Source organism: Tetrao urogallus (assembly GCF_951394365.1).
Source record: "Tetrao urogallus genome assembly, chromosome: 10".
Classification (NCBI taxonomy): Eukaryota; Metazoa; Chordata; class Aves; order Galliformes; family Phasianidae; genus Tetrao; species Tetrao urogallus.
In genome coordinates this window covers 755,192-773,254 of record NC_136823.1, presented here as the reverse complement: position 1 = coordinate 773,254, position 18,063 = coordinate 755,192, and the positions used below count along the sequence as shown (strand labels likewise).

At 39.7% G+C, this 18,063-nt stretch overlaps 1 protein-coding gene across 1 annotated transcript in view; it reads left to right on the top strand.

The window, feature by feature from the left end:
- Positions 1-18,063, top strand: part of DOCK3 (dedicator of cytokinesis 3) — a gene marked incomplete at both ends in the record, with an annotated part of 169,496 nt that overhangs the window by 96,867 nt on the left and 54,566 nt on the right. The window contains 8 exons of the mRNA XM_079540482.1: positions 1,679-1,803; positions 5,345-5,507; positions 6,047-6,153; positions 6,852-7,023; positions 7,659-7,756; positions 9,427-9,510; positions 9,767-9,867; positions 11,319-11,400. Of these exons, the coding sequence (XP_079396608.1) occupies positions 1,679-1,803; positions 5,345-5,507; positions 6,047-6,153; positions 6,852-7,023; positions 7,659-7,756; positions 9,427-9,510; positions 9,767-9,867; positions 11,319-11,400 (932 nt within the window). The remainder of the gene's footprint in view (positions 1-1,678; positions 1,804-5,344; positions 5,508-6,046; positions 6,154-6,851; positions 7,024-7,658; positions 7,757-9,426; positions 9,511-9,766; positions 9,868-11,318; positions 11,401-18,063) is intronic.

The following is an 18,063-nucleotide window of genomic DNA, read 5'->3' as shown; positions in this document are numbered from 1 at the left end:
CAGCTGCGACTTTTACATTTTCTTGATATTCCTGTGGTCAACGTATAGGTGGCTTGGCTGCATTTTAAACAGCAAGAAAAACACACAGATAATTTTCTCTGCACAGCGTTCCATGTGATGGCTGTTCTTTGATGAGAAAACCTGACTGAATGCTGGAGGGCTTTCGTGACCCTCTCGCTGTTATCTTCCTCACAGCAGTGAAGCACTGCAGTCTCAGAGCCCTCGCTGTGATTCATGTCCTGCTGCCCACCCTGTGAGCCTGCCCTGCCAGCAGGGCTGACAGAAGGAGGGCATTTTGGAAACAGATTCCCATTCACAGGAGTGCTAGCAGAGAGCACCGAGAGGCAGCTACAGAGTGGTACTTCTGTGCCTGAAAAGTTGTACTGCTCTCCAGAATAAAAATGACCATAAAGGCAAGCTTCTGTTGTTTGTCCCTTCAGTAGAATCTGGGGTGAATTTGGTGGGGTGAGAGACTTCAAGAAAAATTTGAAGTGCATCTTTGACCAACAGAAGGATATCCCTCATTGCCTGAAAGCATATGCTGCTTGTTTCATAGTGCTTCTGGTTAATAAACAGATTTAATAGCATCAGCTTCTCCAAGTACTGGGTTGGAAGAAATCAGTCACTGAAGGAGTCTCTGCTTTGCTGTATAACCATTCCACCACTTCATTATTTGGTCTCTTGAGGCTGCTTAACAAAATCCCTGACTTGAAAGTGTTTGATTTATAGTTGTTCAAAAATTGTGTATTTTTTTTATACTGCCCTTTCATACATTTCTCTTTGGGAGAAATAAATAAGAAGTGATAGGTCAAAGAATGGAAGCAGCAACTAAACCTGAGGGAGAAGCAAGTGTTACCTGCCATCCTCTTGGTGAATGCTTTAGAACTTACTGCATTCCTTTTGAAAGCAGCATTTCCCAAACCAGATTCTTAGAACAAAATAAGAAGTGAACAAGACTTTGTTAAATTTGGGATAATAACAAGTCTGAGAGAGGTGCCAGCATTTGTATTGCTGAGTGCAGTCATTTGCTCTGAAAGCTCTTGAAGGTGAGGTCATGATTAACTGGCAACTATCCATACTGCCTGCTCTATTACATTCTTGCATATGGACACCAGGGACTAGCCAGAAATCTAGCAGAAAAACCAATTAATAATTCCCTCTTAATCCGTCTCAACTGAATTACAGCCAAGTATCCAAAAAGGCTGCTTTTGTTTTCTTGTTACAATAAAAAGGAAATTCACAAATCTACAAAATACTCAGAGAAGATTTAACTGAAATTAATTTTCTACCAATCACCACAAAAATACGCATTTGTTTTTAAAATATATTGAAAATAGGAAGTCTGACACTATTGATGCTTTCAGTTTTCTCCTGATAGCTGCATCACATAACTAGGCAGAGTAGTGGAGGTTTTGTTTTCCCTTCTCTACTCACACACAATAAAGCAGGTGTTGATTCCGAGTTCACACTTAATGAAGGCATTACTAACAACGTTCTGATTTTATGCATTGATATCAAAATGTTCATCTTTATTAACAATTAACTTGCTGCTTGGAATGATTTGGCATCAGCTATAGTCTTGCAGAACACCGGGTGGTTTGCAGAATCAACATAGGCTTCACACAGGCGCTGTCTCCCATGTTGAGTGTAGCCATGTGCCTCCTGTCTTTCCCTGCAGGTGATATACGCAATGACTTATACCTGACACTGGAGAAGGGAGACTTTGAAAGAGGTGGGAAAAGCGTGCAGAAGAACATTGAAGTGACCATGTATGTTCTGTACGCAGATGGAGAAATCTTGAAGGTAAGTGCTTGTTTCCTCTTCAAGTTTTGAGTGCCATCTGCTTGTTCCATGCACACATGCTGTTTGTTTGTTCTCTGATGCCAGGGAAACTACACTCAAACTAGTTCTTCCTATTTTTGGTTTTGGCTAAGGTTTTAACCTATTACAATGAAAGAAGTGGTCGCTTGTCGCATGTGGTCCTGTTTACGAGTGGTCCTGTTTAGCAGAGTGGATGGTGATAGGACAAGGGGAATGGTCTTAAACTGAGACGGGGGAGGTTTAGGTTGGATATTAGGAGGAAGTTTTTCAGCCAGAGGGCAGTGAGGCACTGGAACAGGTTGCCCAAGGAGGCTGTGGATGCCCCATCCCTGCAGGCACACAAGGCCAGGCTGGATGTGGCTCTGGTCAGCCTGGTCTGCTGGTTGGTGACCTGCACACAGCAGGGGCTTGGAACTGGATGAGCACTGTGCTCCTTTGCAACCCAGGCCATTCTGTGATTCCATGATACATATTTGAAAGAATTCGGAGCACTGCCCCATGTGGGAATAGGCGCTTAGGAGAAAATTTTTATAAACTGAAAAGCTTATATAATTTGCAGTGTGATGTCAGTGACTATAGTAAAATTTAAAGTCGCTGTAATCAAAGATCAAAGAAGCATATGACAAATTTCTTAAGTCAAATAGAGTATGTGATAAAACAGGAATACAGGCGAGGCTGTTGGAAGTGTGGTTTGTTGGTGTGTTGAGTGCCGTTTTGAAGAAGTCCCTGGTTTCCAAGATCTTGGCCTTCACCATGGGGGGGCTTTATTCCTGTTGGGAATGTTGTTAATGTTTGTTTTTCTTTCTCTGTTCTTACTGTAGTGTTACTGAAGGGAAGAACAAAAGGTAGATATGTCAGCTTTGTGTGAGGTGGGAAAGAGTGAGGAAAGAGAAGTAAAAGTATTTTGACATAAACTGCTATTGGGAATGGAGGAGAAGCTGCATTTAAAATCGTTGAATTAGAACTTCCCCTAGATTTTTTTTAACATCTGGTGCAAAAAAGTGGTCTTTGTAGCCATTCTCATAGAACAGGCTGAAACCCAAAGTCCTTGTGTGTCTAACTCGGTGCCGCAATCTGTTTTGGGAAACCTTTCCCTTATTAACATAATTTCTTGTGATTTGATTGAAAATTAAGTAAGGAACTCTCTTGTAAGGAACTGCTTTGTGCCCACAGCTGTTTCTGGAAGATCACAATCCTTTCCTGTTCAATTGCATTAGGCATACATTTCAAATTGAGCGTCGTACATTTTTAATCATTGCTGTGTTACAGAACAGTCTGCTGAAGACCACTGTAGATCTTGGTTGTCCCAAGCACAGGATCAGCATCTTCAAATGCCAACATAGTTTCTAGACGTTATCAACATAGTATCTAGACTTCTTTGTTTTCTGCTGGAGTTCTCACTGCAATACTTTTCCCTTTCCCTTACCCTTTGTATTGCTCCAGCAGTACTTCAGGGCTATGGGTGGAATTGGAGATGGGACATGGCACAGAGAAAAGAGGCAGTCAATCCAAATAAAAAAAAAATCAGGGGAACGTACTTTTTGTAATAGAAAGACTTTACATAGAAAGGATCCCCTGTGGATTCTCAATTTAAATAACTTATTTACAAGAAAACCTTTATACCGATTTTTATATTGCTGCTCCTCAGTGCAGTGGCAGTCAAAGCAACTTTTTATGGTTATGTCAGGGAGATCCGTGGTTCGTGAAGCCTAACGATGCCTCAGATCAGTTGCGTTTCAAACATGCAGTCATCAGAATTTTTTACATAGGAAATAATAAGCTGGCGAATGTCTACTGAAAAACCAGTGGAAGTGCTATCAAGAACGATAAAACCTGAGCTCCTCCCCTTTAATTTGAACTCCTCGCTGCATAGTTCTCTTATTGCAAAATAGACCTGGAAAGATAACATATGAAACCAAATATTGGTTGAATTGAATATGGAGACATAATTCAAAGTTCTAAATGGCAGTTTGAAGGAAAAGTCATATCTGCATGAGGCAAGGAAACAGCCACTTAGAACTGAGTTTGGAAACTAATCACGTATTATCTTTTTTCTTTGCTGCCATGGTTTCTACCTGATAGAAAAATTCTGTAAATTCATCTCCCAGAGGTAAAGCAAATGAGACAGCCATCTGGAATTACTTTTGACTTAGTGGGTTATCTTACCTTAAGTGCTGATGTCCTTATGGAAGCCAACTGACCTTATTAAACGCATATGGCTTTTAATAGAATGTTCTAAATCTGTAGAAATGCCTTGAAGACCTTAAGAATTCTAGGTATCCACAGATACATAAAATGTAATATATATTTGTTAGTCTGGGTTATTTTAGTGTTTCACCTTTTATATTAAGAATTTAGTTTTAAACTCTAGACAGCTTATTTTTTTCATTGAGGACGCCTGGTTTGTGTTATCTGTGGTAGGGTAAGATCAATCAGTGTGTTGGAACCTGCCATTTCCATTAGAAGGAAGCTGGTTTCACTCAGAGGCAGAATATAACTATTCCTAAGTGGGGGGAAAGAAGCAGCTGCAAAGAGAGTGCTGAATGGGGAGCTTTCATTTCAGTCAGTCAGCGTAATCTAGAAGGAAATATTAAGATTGCAACAAGAGGAGTGCCATTTGAGCTTTTTAATGTAAAAGATAAGAATAAAATTTGGTTGACTTAGCTAACAGTGCAGTACTGATGAGTTGAACAGCTTTGTTTGGGTTGTCTGACCACTGAATGATCTCCTGCATGACCCAAGATGCATTCACAGTCTTGAGAGGCTGCTTTCTGCCTTCCGTTTCATTTTTCTAATCACAGGGTTAATTGAATAACTTTCAGTTGGTAGCGTGGTTGGGGAAGTAATAAAAAATCTCCACTTGAAGATTACAAGTGCATGAGCAGTGCACTGAAGATGTGATCGTTGACCCCAGCACACCACTTTCCTTAGCTGAATGCTGTTCCTGACCTACAACATTTTCTAAACACTGCCAAAGAAGAAAGTTTGTGCTGAGTTACACCACGCTGCGGGAATCATGGCTCTGTGAAGGCTTCAGCAGAACCATACAAAGTGTTAATAAGAATATTCTGTTTCAAATCCGTATTGCTCTTGAGTGTATCTTGGTTCAGAAATAGTCCTATTGAGAGCAGTGGAAATAAGTCCCAAACAAGATGAGCGTTTTCTTTTCAGTGTTGTCTCACCCAGTTATTAGTATCCTTTAGTATAGTCTGAAAACTAAGTCTTGACACATGTAGCACTTACTCTTCTTTCTGTTCTAGTAGAAAGAATATCTTATTCATCGTAGGATGTAACTTAAATGATAACATCGTTATGCAGTCCTTTTTTTGGTTTAGCCTGTGCTCTCCAGTTCAGAAATTTCTTCAAGAATTTCAGATTTTATTGTGTCTGATTTTCTGCTTCTGCTCTTCCTCTATGTCTACAAAAAGAGATGAATTATATAAAGATTATCACCGTGTAATAAAATGACTCATCTGTAGTGATGTGCTGTCTTTTAATCTTAAATTGTGTTCTTTTGTTCCAGGATTGCATCAGCCTGGGCTCAGGAGAGCCAAGCAGGAGTGCCTACCACTCTTTTGTCCTTTACCACAATAACAGCCCTCGATGGGGGGAAATCATCAAGCTGCCCATCCCCATTGACAGGTTTCGTGGGTCTCACCTCCGCTTTGAGTTCAGACATTGCTCCAGTGAGTGCAAAACGTAACCTAAAGAAATCTAAAATGGCTGAGGTCTTCCCATTGCCAGTTCATGCTTGAATGAGGCTGTTAATCCCTGGGAAGGAGGAAGAGGGTGCCAGCTTTGACAGTGCACCTTTACTGCAGTTTGTTAGCTTGTTGCAATGTTCATTGAACAGCACAATCCCTGCAGGGCAAAACGTTCAGTAGATATTCTCCCCTGCTGTTCTGTAACTGTGTTTTCCTGTGTAATGTGTTCTTTATAGCATGTACATTTTTTATTTTACTGTTGATCAGCATGTTTGTACTTGGCAAGGCAGTTGTGACTACACATCCTTTACAGATTTTTTCCAAGCCAAACCATTCTGTGATTCTCTGAGTGTTTGTTTTGAGGCTTGCTGATGACTTGCATAGAATTAAACTTAGTAGTTTGTTATATACTGATTCTTACATTACCTGCCTGCTTTTTGTTAGGAATGCGGTGGGTAACTTTGTAGAGTATGTGGATAGAGTATGAACAAATGTGATTTCTTACTTATATCTTGTTACAGCAAAAGACAAGGGAGAAAAGAAGCTCTTTGGGTTTGCATTCACTCCATTGATGAGAGATGATGGCACTACCTTGTCGGATGATATCCATGAGCTTTATGTTTATAAGGTACCAGGTCTTCTCAACTATTCACCACAGCTTCAATTTAAATCCAACTGTCATTGCGTTCTCATTTTTTCCCACATTAAAAAAATTAAAAAATTTGAATTTATGTGACTAGGTATGGAAACCTCCTTCTGCTGTAGGTACAACTCGTTTTTCTCATCAGATACTGCTGATTTATCTTTCATTAATTATGACTACTTGAAATTCAAACATACGAGTCTTCAAGCCATCGGCAGTTTTACAGCCCATACTATTACTGTGTATTAAGAAATTGTTTCAGTGCCCAGAAGCTTCAAATGCATTGCTGCAGTGCTACATCTCAACAGTGCTGTAGCAAGAAACTTTGGAGAGTTTTTGGCGTTGGGTTTCTTCTGCTGTTGTTTTTTTGTATTTTTTCTTTCCACCATATTGATTTACTTTGGTTTATTTCTTCACTATGACTTTCAGACAGCAGCACTAAGTTGGAAGGTGCAGATAGGTTCAAAACAGTCAGTAGTTAGGAGGTGACATTTTTTTTTAAAACTGAGTCTCCTCTGTGTACACACAAGCCCTGAAAGTGGTAAGCACAGCTTTTCCTTACTAGTGTTTGTGTGCACCCAAAAGGTCAATAAAAGTGCTGCCAAGCAATTGCTATCAGGACTTGTGTGTGAAATGAAATAAATAGACCAGGTAACATTCCATCCCCTTTCCTGTGTTTGCAGTGTGATGAGAACAGCACGTTTAATAACCATGCGCTCTACCTGGGGCTGCCCTGCTGCAAAGAGGACTACAACGGCTGCCCCAATATTCCTTCCAGTCTCATTTTCCAGCGCAGCACCAAAGAGTCCTTTTCTGTCTCCACGCAGCTTTCTTCTACCAAACTGACCCAGAATGGTAAGTAGCTGGTACTTCAGAATTGCTTATGGGCAGATTTGTGTGCTGTATTGACATGAGCAGAAACTGTTGTTCAATTGTTGGACTGGAATTTTGTTTGGGTTGTTTTGGGGATTTTTTTGGTTTTTTTTTGAAGAAATTGTTACTGAGTAAGGGCAGAGAAATGACTGACATTTCTGTAAGTGCAAGACATGAGTAATCTGTTAAAACGAAGATAATTTTAATTAGGTGATTAAAGAACAAAAGAATGAGTTGTTGGCACTTTGACACAATCCTAGAATTTGTTTTTTCGGCTCTTGCAGAACTACTAAGGAAACCAAAACTTGTTATAGCAATGTTCCTGAGGCACAGGAAGACCAAAAAATGTATTTTTCACAGTGCAGTGTGAGGTTGCCATAGGAAAGGTAGCAATATTTTTATTCGTTCTAAGACTTTTCAGTTCCTCCATCCTTTCTGTTAGTAATGTTGTTCTTACTGTTTGGTTTCCTTCTTGTTTTTCTTTCTTTTTTTTGTTCTAACATGTGTGAGCTACAACAAGAGCAGAACTGTAGCATAATGAATCTCAGTTGGGTCTGCAGTTGCCCTTCTGCCCTTTGTATATGGACTCTGTCTCTTTCTCTCTTACTGTTCTGCAGTGGATTTGCTTGCCCTCCTGAAATGGAAAGCTTACCCCGATCGTGTGATGGATATTCTAGGAAGGCTGAGACATGTCAGTGGCGAGGAAATTGTTAAGGTACTACATGGAATTAAATGTATCCAGTGTCTTTGGATGTATCAGTTTTAGTAAGCTAATTGATATCTGCAGTGCACATCTGATTGTTGCTTCTTACTGTACTTTGTTTCGTGCTGTCTCAAAGTGTATGATAGGGATTTTTCTAATATGAAATTGAACACTCCAAAAATGAATGGTATTCAATCCTCAGGATCAAACCTGCTGTAGTCCAAAGACAAATAACCTCATCCACCTGTATGGTGAGCATCATCCTTAGCACTCACTGTTCTGCTCTGTAGACCTGCCCCCACTGAGCCATGCTGTTTCCTAATGAGTGCACAGCTCTGTTAGTGGTGTTTGGTGCAGGCTTTTCTGTTCCAGTCGTATTTTCAAAAAGGCATTCCCTGAAAACAGGGAACTGTGGTTGACCTTTTCTAGAGTGATGAAAACAGAGCTGACACAGAAGTCTTAGCTTTTGAAACAGCTAATGATGGAATGGAATTGATGGAAACAGTGGAATTGATGTGTATTTCTGTTCTGAGAATATATTTGAAACCTCTGTGTAGAAGACAAACAAATCTGAAACCTTGAAAGTCAAGTGCACCATCCTGCACTTCATTGTCCCAGAGCAGTGAAGTCGTGCTGCTGCACAGAGCACCAATGTCAAACGAAAGTCCCATTGTTTGATTAGGAGTTTATGCCACTTTGTTGTAACTCATTTAAATGTTGCCATATCTTAATTTTAACTTTCATGATAGCACATGTAAAAATAACACGAGAAGAAGATACCCAGTGTGTACTGAAATTATTCAAGAAGGCCATATGTCATACATTTGTTTGCAAGGCAGTACAAGTATTTGCTTTTTATAGGGAAAATTAAAAAAGAAAAAAAAAAAAAGAAGAAAGTATTATTCCAAGAGGAAATGCAGTTGATTCCATCCCTTAGTTGGCTGCCATTTGGCATTGGGATATGAAGCACAGAATGCAGTAATTCAGAAAAAAGAAATTTTATCTTCTCAAAAACTTCATAAATTGTTGCGTTTTGTTTCTTGTTCTCCACCTGATAAACGTAATTAGAATAGATTGCAAAATGACGAGGACGGAAGCAGCAGCTGACTTCACCTTCAGCATTCCTCTTCACAGTCATCCCTTCTGAGAAAAGTAAAGGAAGTCACTGAATTATCAGCAGTGTTACGGATGGGAGAAACAATTGGCACTATGTAGCTTGAATCAATTAATGTTTGTTGTAAGAGCCATACTTTCATTCCTATAACAAAAGTTTTCAATACTAAGCATAATTTGGAGCACCATTTAATGTGCTTCCATGTCTTAAATTTGATGACAATGGCATCCAATACACTATGATGTTATGATAGTTTAATTACTACATTGTTTTGCCACCTAGGTAGCACTTACGTCAGCTCAGCTGAAAGAGAAAGGAGCACCCAGTTATATTTCTGTGTAGTACGTATTTCTTGTTTTTGTTCTCCTTTATCTGTCATTTTCATTTAGAAATATTCCTCGTGAAGGGAAAAATTCCTCGTGAAGGGAAAATCTGTCTTATGTGTGAACCTGAAATGATTTGTCCTTGGGTTTACAAAGGCATCAACATGTGTGACATAATTCAAGCAGGGCAAAGAGTTCTTATTTTGAATACAATTGAAACTTATTGTTCATTAATATCACTTTAGTTCCTTCAAGACATTCTGGACACACTGTTTGTAGTTTTGGATGACAACACTGAGAAGTATGGCTTGCTGGTCTTTCAGTCTTTGGTAAGCTGATGAACTGTTGCTTCTCTTTATCTCATGGTCAGTGATTTTGAATTCACGTAGTGATCCCGGATGGCTTCAACCCGCGGTTGGGAGGGGAGCAGTATTCGCTATCGCTTGGGAGAAGCATGCAGTGACATCTCATAATGAAAGTATTGACTGTTTGAAGAAAATCACGTGTTTTGTTGTTCCGTTGTCTTATTGCAGAACACTGTGTGCAGTTTCCTTCAGTGAGGGCTCACTGCTTCATCTCTTACAGGTGTTCATCATAAATCTGCTGCGTGACAGCAAGTATTTTCATTTTCGACCTGTGATGGACACTTACATTCAGAAGCACTTTGCAGGAGCACTGGCTTATAAGTAAGTTTTGTTTATCCATCACTTCAGGGGATGGTCTTAGAAGCCTTTTAATGATGTCACTAAGAGTCATAATGTTTGTGTTAGCAGAGGTTTTCAAAAATAGAACTATCTGGACAAAATTTTTCCAGCACAGTTTCAGAGAAAAGCTGCTCATTGTATTATTGCCAGAAACGAGCAGACGTTGATTTTTACTTTGCCTTTCTGAAGTGACAAATTCTGTTTTCATTGTTTTATAAATGTCACTCAGCAACACCTCCTTGTCAGTCTGTCAGCTAATGAGCTGCAAGAGTATATACATTTCTTGTCCAAGGACATTGGGAGATAGGATGTGTGTGAAAGCTTGCAGAACTAATTGTTATTACTTCTTCCAAAATGGACAGGTGTTTATGTAAGCTGATGGTTTTCTATTTTATTAGAGTAAGTCTGTATTTCAGTGGATCAGAATCTTAATTTTCACTGTTACTTTGAAGATTCTGCTTTATTTTCTATTGTACTTTTTTGAGTTTTGCATCAAGCAACAAGACAGACATGATTAGGAAAGCAGTGTGGCTTACCATTCAGGGTTTTAGTTTTACTTACCAAAAATACTGACAATGACAGGCACTGCGGGTAGTACACAACACTGGAAGGCGTTGTCATGTACAGAGGCTAAAAAGGTGTTCTGTCTTGTATGAATAATCACTTTTTTCACTCTGATGCCTAGTAAATATGTTTTAAACACAGCTCTTTAAGGTAGTCCAAATGGTATCGTGCACTCCAGGAAGATGGTTCTTTGCGATCTTCAGTTTCTAAACACTGCTTACTTAGAGGAGGCCTGGCATTTGATGCCAAATGAGTAGAGTATGTCTTGATCTCAATTTTGATAAAGGCAAGCAATATAGTTCTATCTTTAATAGTATCGTTTGATGTTCTTATAGTTTGTCAATTACAGGGAAGAAATTATTTTCTGGTGTAGAAATTTAAATAAATGCATATGTTGTATAAAATTCAGTAGGTGATTCGAGTGGACTGAAATTAGACTTTTTTTTTAATAGATTTTTCCCTAGAACTAAAATGTTTGCTACCTGACTAATTTGTAAATGGTATTGAAACTACTGCTGCTGCCCCAGCAGCAACTTCACCTCTTTGGGCACCTTCTCACCATCCTCCCATAGGGTGATTAAGTAGGGATGAGAAAGAATGCTGCTAAAAACGTGTGAAATGAGTTTAAGTACAGGAGACAGGCTGTACAGTCATATTTGCAAACACCTTAATGTCTGCTGTTGCAGAAGGCTATGCAAAAAGAAGGTTTGATCAAATTCTGAGTTGAAAGATAAAAAAGTTGAAGGGGGCAGCCTCTGAACACTGTGCACTGGTAAGATCTATCCTGAAGCAATTGTGATTGAATGTTATTTAAACTCGGCAGTGATGGCTAATCTTCATGTTACTGTTCTTTTTGCTGTTACATTCAGAGAACTGATCCGATGCTTGAAGTGGTACATGGACCGTTCAGCTGAGCTTGTACGCCAAGATCACATCCAGGAGGCAATGAGAGTATGTATGCATTAGAAATATTTATGTGCCTGTTTCATTTGTGAAGGGCTGAGGAAGCTGCAGATAAAATCAAGGGCTGTCTGTTGTTGGCATCTTAAATGTTTAACTAAAGTTATTTTTTTTATTGCCAAAAGTTAGGGGGAGATAGATTCATTCTTGTGCAGAAAACAATGAAACAACCACATCTTCTTAAGTCCTTTTGAAGCCTTAAGGAGATTTAAGTGGGACTTCAGTGGCACATATATGCATGTGTTACATATATTAATGTCTACACCTTGCACTTTAAGGAACAGTGATTTGAAGTGTATTAGGCAGAAGTGCCATGGATCAGAGGTACAATTTCCATTTGTGGCTGTGACGTAGCTTCATTGTGTCACCAGTGGAAGTTCTCTCCTGTTTTAAGAAGCTGGAAATTCTACCATTTATCATTCGTTCCCTGGCAAGAGTATGATGCTGAAAGAAGGCCCAACTTTCTAATGTTGTGTGAAGTCAAGGGAATAATTTTTATACTAATTACAGAGAATTCAGGGAATAAATGAAGTATTTGTTTTACTGTAAGTAATTGTAAGAGAGAAAGAGAATGCACGTAAATACGATTCCAAATTTTGCAGGAAAGAGTCTTTGAGTGATTGTCTATCTGTACCTTCTTACTGTAGGTAGTACATCCAAACATTTTGAATCTGGGTGCTTTTAAAACTAGCATCAGTGGCAGAGATTTTTTCTTTTTTTTCACTTTTCTCACTTTTTCACATCACAAGTGAAGCTTGTCACGGGTGAGAAGCACACATGCACACACACATTGCTGCTTTAAGTTCTGGGTAAAGCATGGGAAAGTTAGAGGTTGTTTCTTGTGAATGTCTTTGTGCTTGTGTTTTGGTATATGTTTCAGATTTTATCACTATTTTCCATTCCCTTTTGTGGTATTTTTATGCTTTGCTTTGTCTCCTTTGATCTAATTTATTCAACATTTTTGAGAAAGTAGTATTTGTTTTTTGAGAATTTGAATGGTACAGCATCCCTACGTTTAACTGGCTGTCGAGATCTCCTGATCTTGATACTTAGAAGATGGATGATTTAGCGGTTGGTTGTTAGAGTTTGGTTAGAATGGTGAGGTTGCAGTTGGACTTCATCTTCAAGGTTTTTTCCAACCTGAGCAATTCAATTATATGAGCACTATAGCAATTTGTGCTTTGTCTTTGTAGATATTTATGTATTTAGAAACTATTTGTAATATTTTTGAACCACAGTTCCATAGGGAATAGTAAAAGTGGGCCAAAGATGAATTTTCTTGAAATTCTATTGAAATTCTCAGCTTTCTCATTCAATTTGTTTCCATCCTCATTGCTCATTTTTTGGAATTGCAAAGGAACCTGTTAAAATAGTGAAGCAGGAAGCAGATCCCTAACTGGAATGGCTGGGAGAAGGCTTTCTTCTCCATCAAACTATTCGCTGGTATGCAGTGCAGCAGACGCAGATGTATGATATTGTTCCTAAGTGGAATTTGTTGAACCTCATGTTAGTTCTCTTCAGCAACTGTGAAAGTATGAGCGTTAGAATGTCTTTCAAAAGGTCAGTTATTCAATGTGCTGTTTGAAAATAAGTAAATAAATTCTTTCAAGGATGCTAAAGCAGCCCTTTGCTTACTTGGAATCTGAAGTGTTTGCTTAGTCAGCAGGTGTCCTGTCAGTGAGTTGGGTCGCTTTGCAGATCTGGCAGCCTCTTTCCTAGCAATGAGCAGCAGAGGTTCTTCAGACCTAACAGTACATCCTCTACCACTGTGGTAGCTGTTACATTTTAAGGTGAACAGTTGGCTTCACAAGTAGATCTTGGAGGCCCAAATTAAGATCTTCATTTTCTTTCTTGATTCCCCATGGACATGATGGATATGCAGACACCTCATATGATTCTAATCCAGACCTTAGCATCAACAAGCACTGCTTTAGGCTGTTTCAGAAATGGTTTTCCTTGCTCAAGACTTTTTCTCAGAAAACTTCAGTGAAACCTGGAGTGTTCTGTGAAACATAGGGGCTTCCCTAGCTGTCTAGAACACGTGGCACCATTTTCCTTGCTATTGCCCATAACAAGCTTCATGTAAGCTGCATCCAAATACACCTGCCTGTGCCTATGTGGAGAATTCTTTAGCAGGAGTCTCCATGGTTAGCCTCACAGATGGTTTTACCTTTTCTGCTAGACATGGCAAAACTAGTGAAATGTCTCTAGGCAGTGCAGTTCCAGCTTCAGGCATTTCCTGGAGGTGTAATCACACATGGCTTTGCCTGTATCAAGACATCCACTTAAAAAGCAAGATCTCTTCTCAGGTCTCAGGAAGTCTCATCTTCATATCCGTGTTCTGGAGCTGAACCATACCATTGCCACAAGGTTTTACATGAATCAGTGAAAAGAAAAAGGTCAGTGTTTGGCAGAGGCTCAAACAATATTGTACTTCCCAGCTGATTTCACAAAAACCCATATTTTCTGAGCAATGGCAGCCAGGGAGGTGAGGCATTCAGAATTATATTCTCAAACTGCCTTTTGAGACTGCAGAATTCTCCAGACTGTTTTCTTCACTCTGAATTTCAAAAAGAAATGTCAGTCTTTCTGGACTTACTCCTAATTATCTCGTTCAGAAGTAATTACCTCATTGGTGATTTGTATTTTCTACAGTCTTGCTTTTTCTAAGAACACTAGAAAATTGTTAGGGTGATTACAGTCATTCCACCCTGGACAGCCTGTTTCTAGGACTTGCTCCTTCTTTTATTGTTAATGCCTTTCCAAACTTTGCCTCAGGTCTCTTACCTGCTTTCACAAGACTCTAATTGGTACCTCCACTTGAATCTCTGTGCTTTTTATCTTAGTAATGCAGAATAGATGCTTTCTGCACTTAAAGCAAGTACTCTGTTCGTTGCCAGGAGCAAGAAGAAGTTTGCTGGCTGCTCTTGAACATGAAGTGGATTCCCATATAGACTGCTGTCTGTATTTTAGTGAATGTGTGATACTAAGTGTATTTTGGTGAATGAGCAGCATGCAAATATTCTTTAGTTTACTTGTAAGAAGGATGTTCATGTTTTCCACAAAAGCTTTCCACAAAATCCAATGAGTTTCCTTAAAGGCCAGCAAAACCAGAACATCCTTCAGCTAATAATCTAGTTAGTTATAAGATTTTAACTGGATGTTGGTGTCTTGTTTGGGGCTGTCCTTTGAGACTGCCTACGTATTTGTTTCCTTGTATTTTTATGAAGGTGGCTTTTTGAAGATTACTTTTGTTCATTTTGGTTAGGACAGTGAAGACATTCAGAGCTAATAATCATCCTTATATATATTGTGTGTATGATAAGGTCACCTGTTCTACATAGTCCATGTTATTTCCTGGTTTGGGTGTCTTGACTTAGGAAAGTAATCTGTGCTTTTTCTTCTAGCCAGTTTGGTTAAGGTTGATTCATCTGTGCATACTCTGAACATCAGCTCTGTTTTGCCTTTGGAACTGAACAGGCTTTTCATCTCTATGGCAGATGAGTCCAGATGTGCTGTTACACTGTTCGTTGGAGTATGCTATATTAAGGTCATCCAGTGGTGTTTGAGCATAGTCCTTGAAAGCACGAGTGATTCTAATGATCATAGAATCATAGAATCATAGAATCACTAAGGTTGGAAAAGACCTAAAAGATCACCCAGTCCAACCGTTCACCTATTCCCAATAGCTCCTACTAAACCATGTCCCTCAACGCAACATCCAGTCTTTCCTTGAACACCCCCAGGGTCGGTGATTCCACCACCTCCCTGGGCAGTCCATTCCAGTGCCTGACCACCCTTTCTGAAAAGTAATACTTCCTCATGTCCAGCCTGAATTTCCCCTGGCGTAGCTTGAAACCATTCCCCCTGGTCCTATCACTAATGACACGAGAGAAGAGGCCGACCCCCAGCTCACTACAACCTCCCTTCAGGAAGTTATAGAGAGCAACGAGGTCTCCCCTGAGCCTCCTCTTCTCCAGGCTGAACATTCCCAGCTCCTTCAGCCTCTCCTCATATGGCCTGTGTTCCAGACCCCTCACCAGCTTCGTTGCCCTTCTTTGAACACGTTCCAGGGCCTCAATATCTTTCTTGCAGTGAGGGGCCTAATGATGTTTTTGAAGAGTATCTTAATCTACTACACCTGCTGAAATCTATCCAACACTTTACCTGCATAATGTAGCAGCTTCCTACCGATGTTGGGTTTGTTAGAGTAGTCTTCTGCTTTTAGTTCTTCTGGAACATTGCAGCTGAGCACCAGCTAATTTATGCAAGTTGAGGTGTGCTCAGTTGCGTTCACAAGAGTGAACGTGCATATGGACAGTCCCTCAGAGAAGAAAGGAAGGTAACTCATCAGTAAGTAGAAGTTGTTTGACATGTGTTATCTAAATGCGCATTTCTTTCCCCACTTCTCTTCTCTGCTGGAGCACCACTGATAAAACTAGAGGATTATTTGGTTGAGAGGAAATGAGGTTACAATTGTGTTTGTCATTTCAGTTTTTCATGAGATGGTACCATGAGATTTCAGACTGCTGATTACAAGTAACAGATGCACACTCAGCTGCTCAAACCTCTTTTATCAGAGGAACTTCTTCTAATGTGGTACTCTTCTCCTTTTGACATCTCTCTTTTTATATTATCCAGAACATATAGAAGGCTTGAATATCTTCAGTGTACTTCTACATCTTTAAGAGCCTGTGTGTGTCATATCTGGGATTTTGTAAGTAGTAAAATGCAGTTAGTCCAAGTGCTGATGTGTGCTAACAGGGCTTGGTTTGTGCTTTTACCTCCTCAGCTGCCTGTGTGAATGGAGTGAACTCTTTGGTTGGTTGTTTTGGATTCACTCTAAGGCAGCAGTTTAGGTGTCCCTGCCAAGGCTGAAAGCCTGCCACTGCACTTCCAACAAAGAATTACAGATTTGCAGACAGAAATCCTCTGATTTGTTGCAAAACATAGTCTTCACATTAAAGTTATGAGCTTTCACATTGGAATTCTGATTGTCTATACCAACCCATAAAGCCTGCCAGATCTTGACTTGCATTATTTTGTGTTAGCAGCAGAATTGCTAACCTTGAAGAGCAGACTGCTGTGAACCAACTCAGCTTTGTCTGGAAACAGACAGAAGTGTAAAGTGTTATTTCCTGCTGGAGTTCTTTGGAGTAAGGAAGCTACACTGGGAGGTGCTCTAGTGCAGAGGTATAAGTAGAGTCCTGCCAGGTTACTGAAAAAATGGCTGTAATTATCACCAGGATTTTGAAATCTGTGATGGATTTATGAAAGCTTTCTCGTTCTCTGTCCTTAAAGTTGTAGCATTCTAAAGCTTAGAACATGACATTGCATATAGTACACAAATATGTATTATAGTGTGATGGCTCAAGCATCTGATGGATACAAAAATATAAATGGGAGTAAAATTTGTCATTGGAATTTCTTTAAGCTCCCAAACAATGAGGCAGGCAAGAATAATTTTGAGTCAGTGTAATTGCTCTAATGTTTCTTTATAAACTATGATTAGTGAATTGCAGGAAGGTTGTTTCCTGTGCCGAGTTCTGAGGATACATCAGACTATACATCTGTCTTCCTTAGTGCTCTCTTAATGGTCTGTCACGTTAAGCACTGAGGGAAGAGTGAAGTCTAAATGTCGCTGATATTTAGTGTGTTTCAGTGTGGATAGCTGTGTGTGCCAAATGATGGAAAAGGCATTCTGTCTGTGTGGAGTATGACATTGTCGTCATAGCATCTCTGAGGGTCCTTGATAGATTGGCAAGCTTGTTGCAGGCTGTGTGGAACAATATGTCATTCTTCCTTGACACTGGTGCCAAATAAATGGAGTTCTGAACACCATTTACAAAGTTTTACGTAAAGGTGTTTATGTTGCAAATCCAGACTTTCTAGGCGTGTCCTTAATCAAATTACCACTTTCCTACAAAAATATCCTCTTTGTCAATCCTCCAGACTGCAGCATCTATCACACATCATGAGGGCTGCTCTGAAAGTAATGCCTCCTATTTTATGATGTTGGCCCACATCATCAGAGGTGAATGTTGGTGGGTTGGCAGCAGAGGTTGAACCTTCCTGCCAGTACTCTATTATATTTTGTTGCTGTACAAGTGATGGTGGTAGAGGGGCACTCTGACAAAGTGACATCTGACATGGTAGTGTGTATGAAGTAAAGATGCATCATTGAATTCATCCATGCAGAAAAATATGGCAACTATTGACACTTTTCAATGCTTTCTGAACATCTGTGGAGACCATACAGTGGGGAGGTGAGCACAGTTGTGTTTCAGCACTGACAGTGCTCACCTGCACCTGTGCAGACTTTTATGAGCTCTTGTTCATTGCTAGCAAAAATGCACAGCTAATGGTGGTGGCTGTGTTGAAAAATAGCATTTTGTAGCTGAAAGTTTGCTCTGTCAAATAGTGTTACTGTGTTCTTTGTACCTGTTATTGTTTCCATGGAGATAAATGGAAAGCGTTACTTTTGGAGCAACCTATGCATATTGGTGTTAAATGCCACCTTCTGTGCAGGTTGTTCCTCTGCTGGGTGCTCTCCAAGTTTCATATGAGACAATAAAAGGAAGGCTTATGAAGTTCCCCCAGCTGGAAGTAAAAAGATGTGTACAGTGTTGCACAGCTGCTGCTGCCTACTGCTGT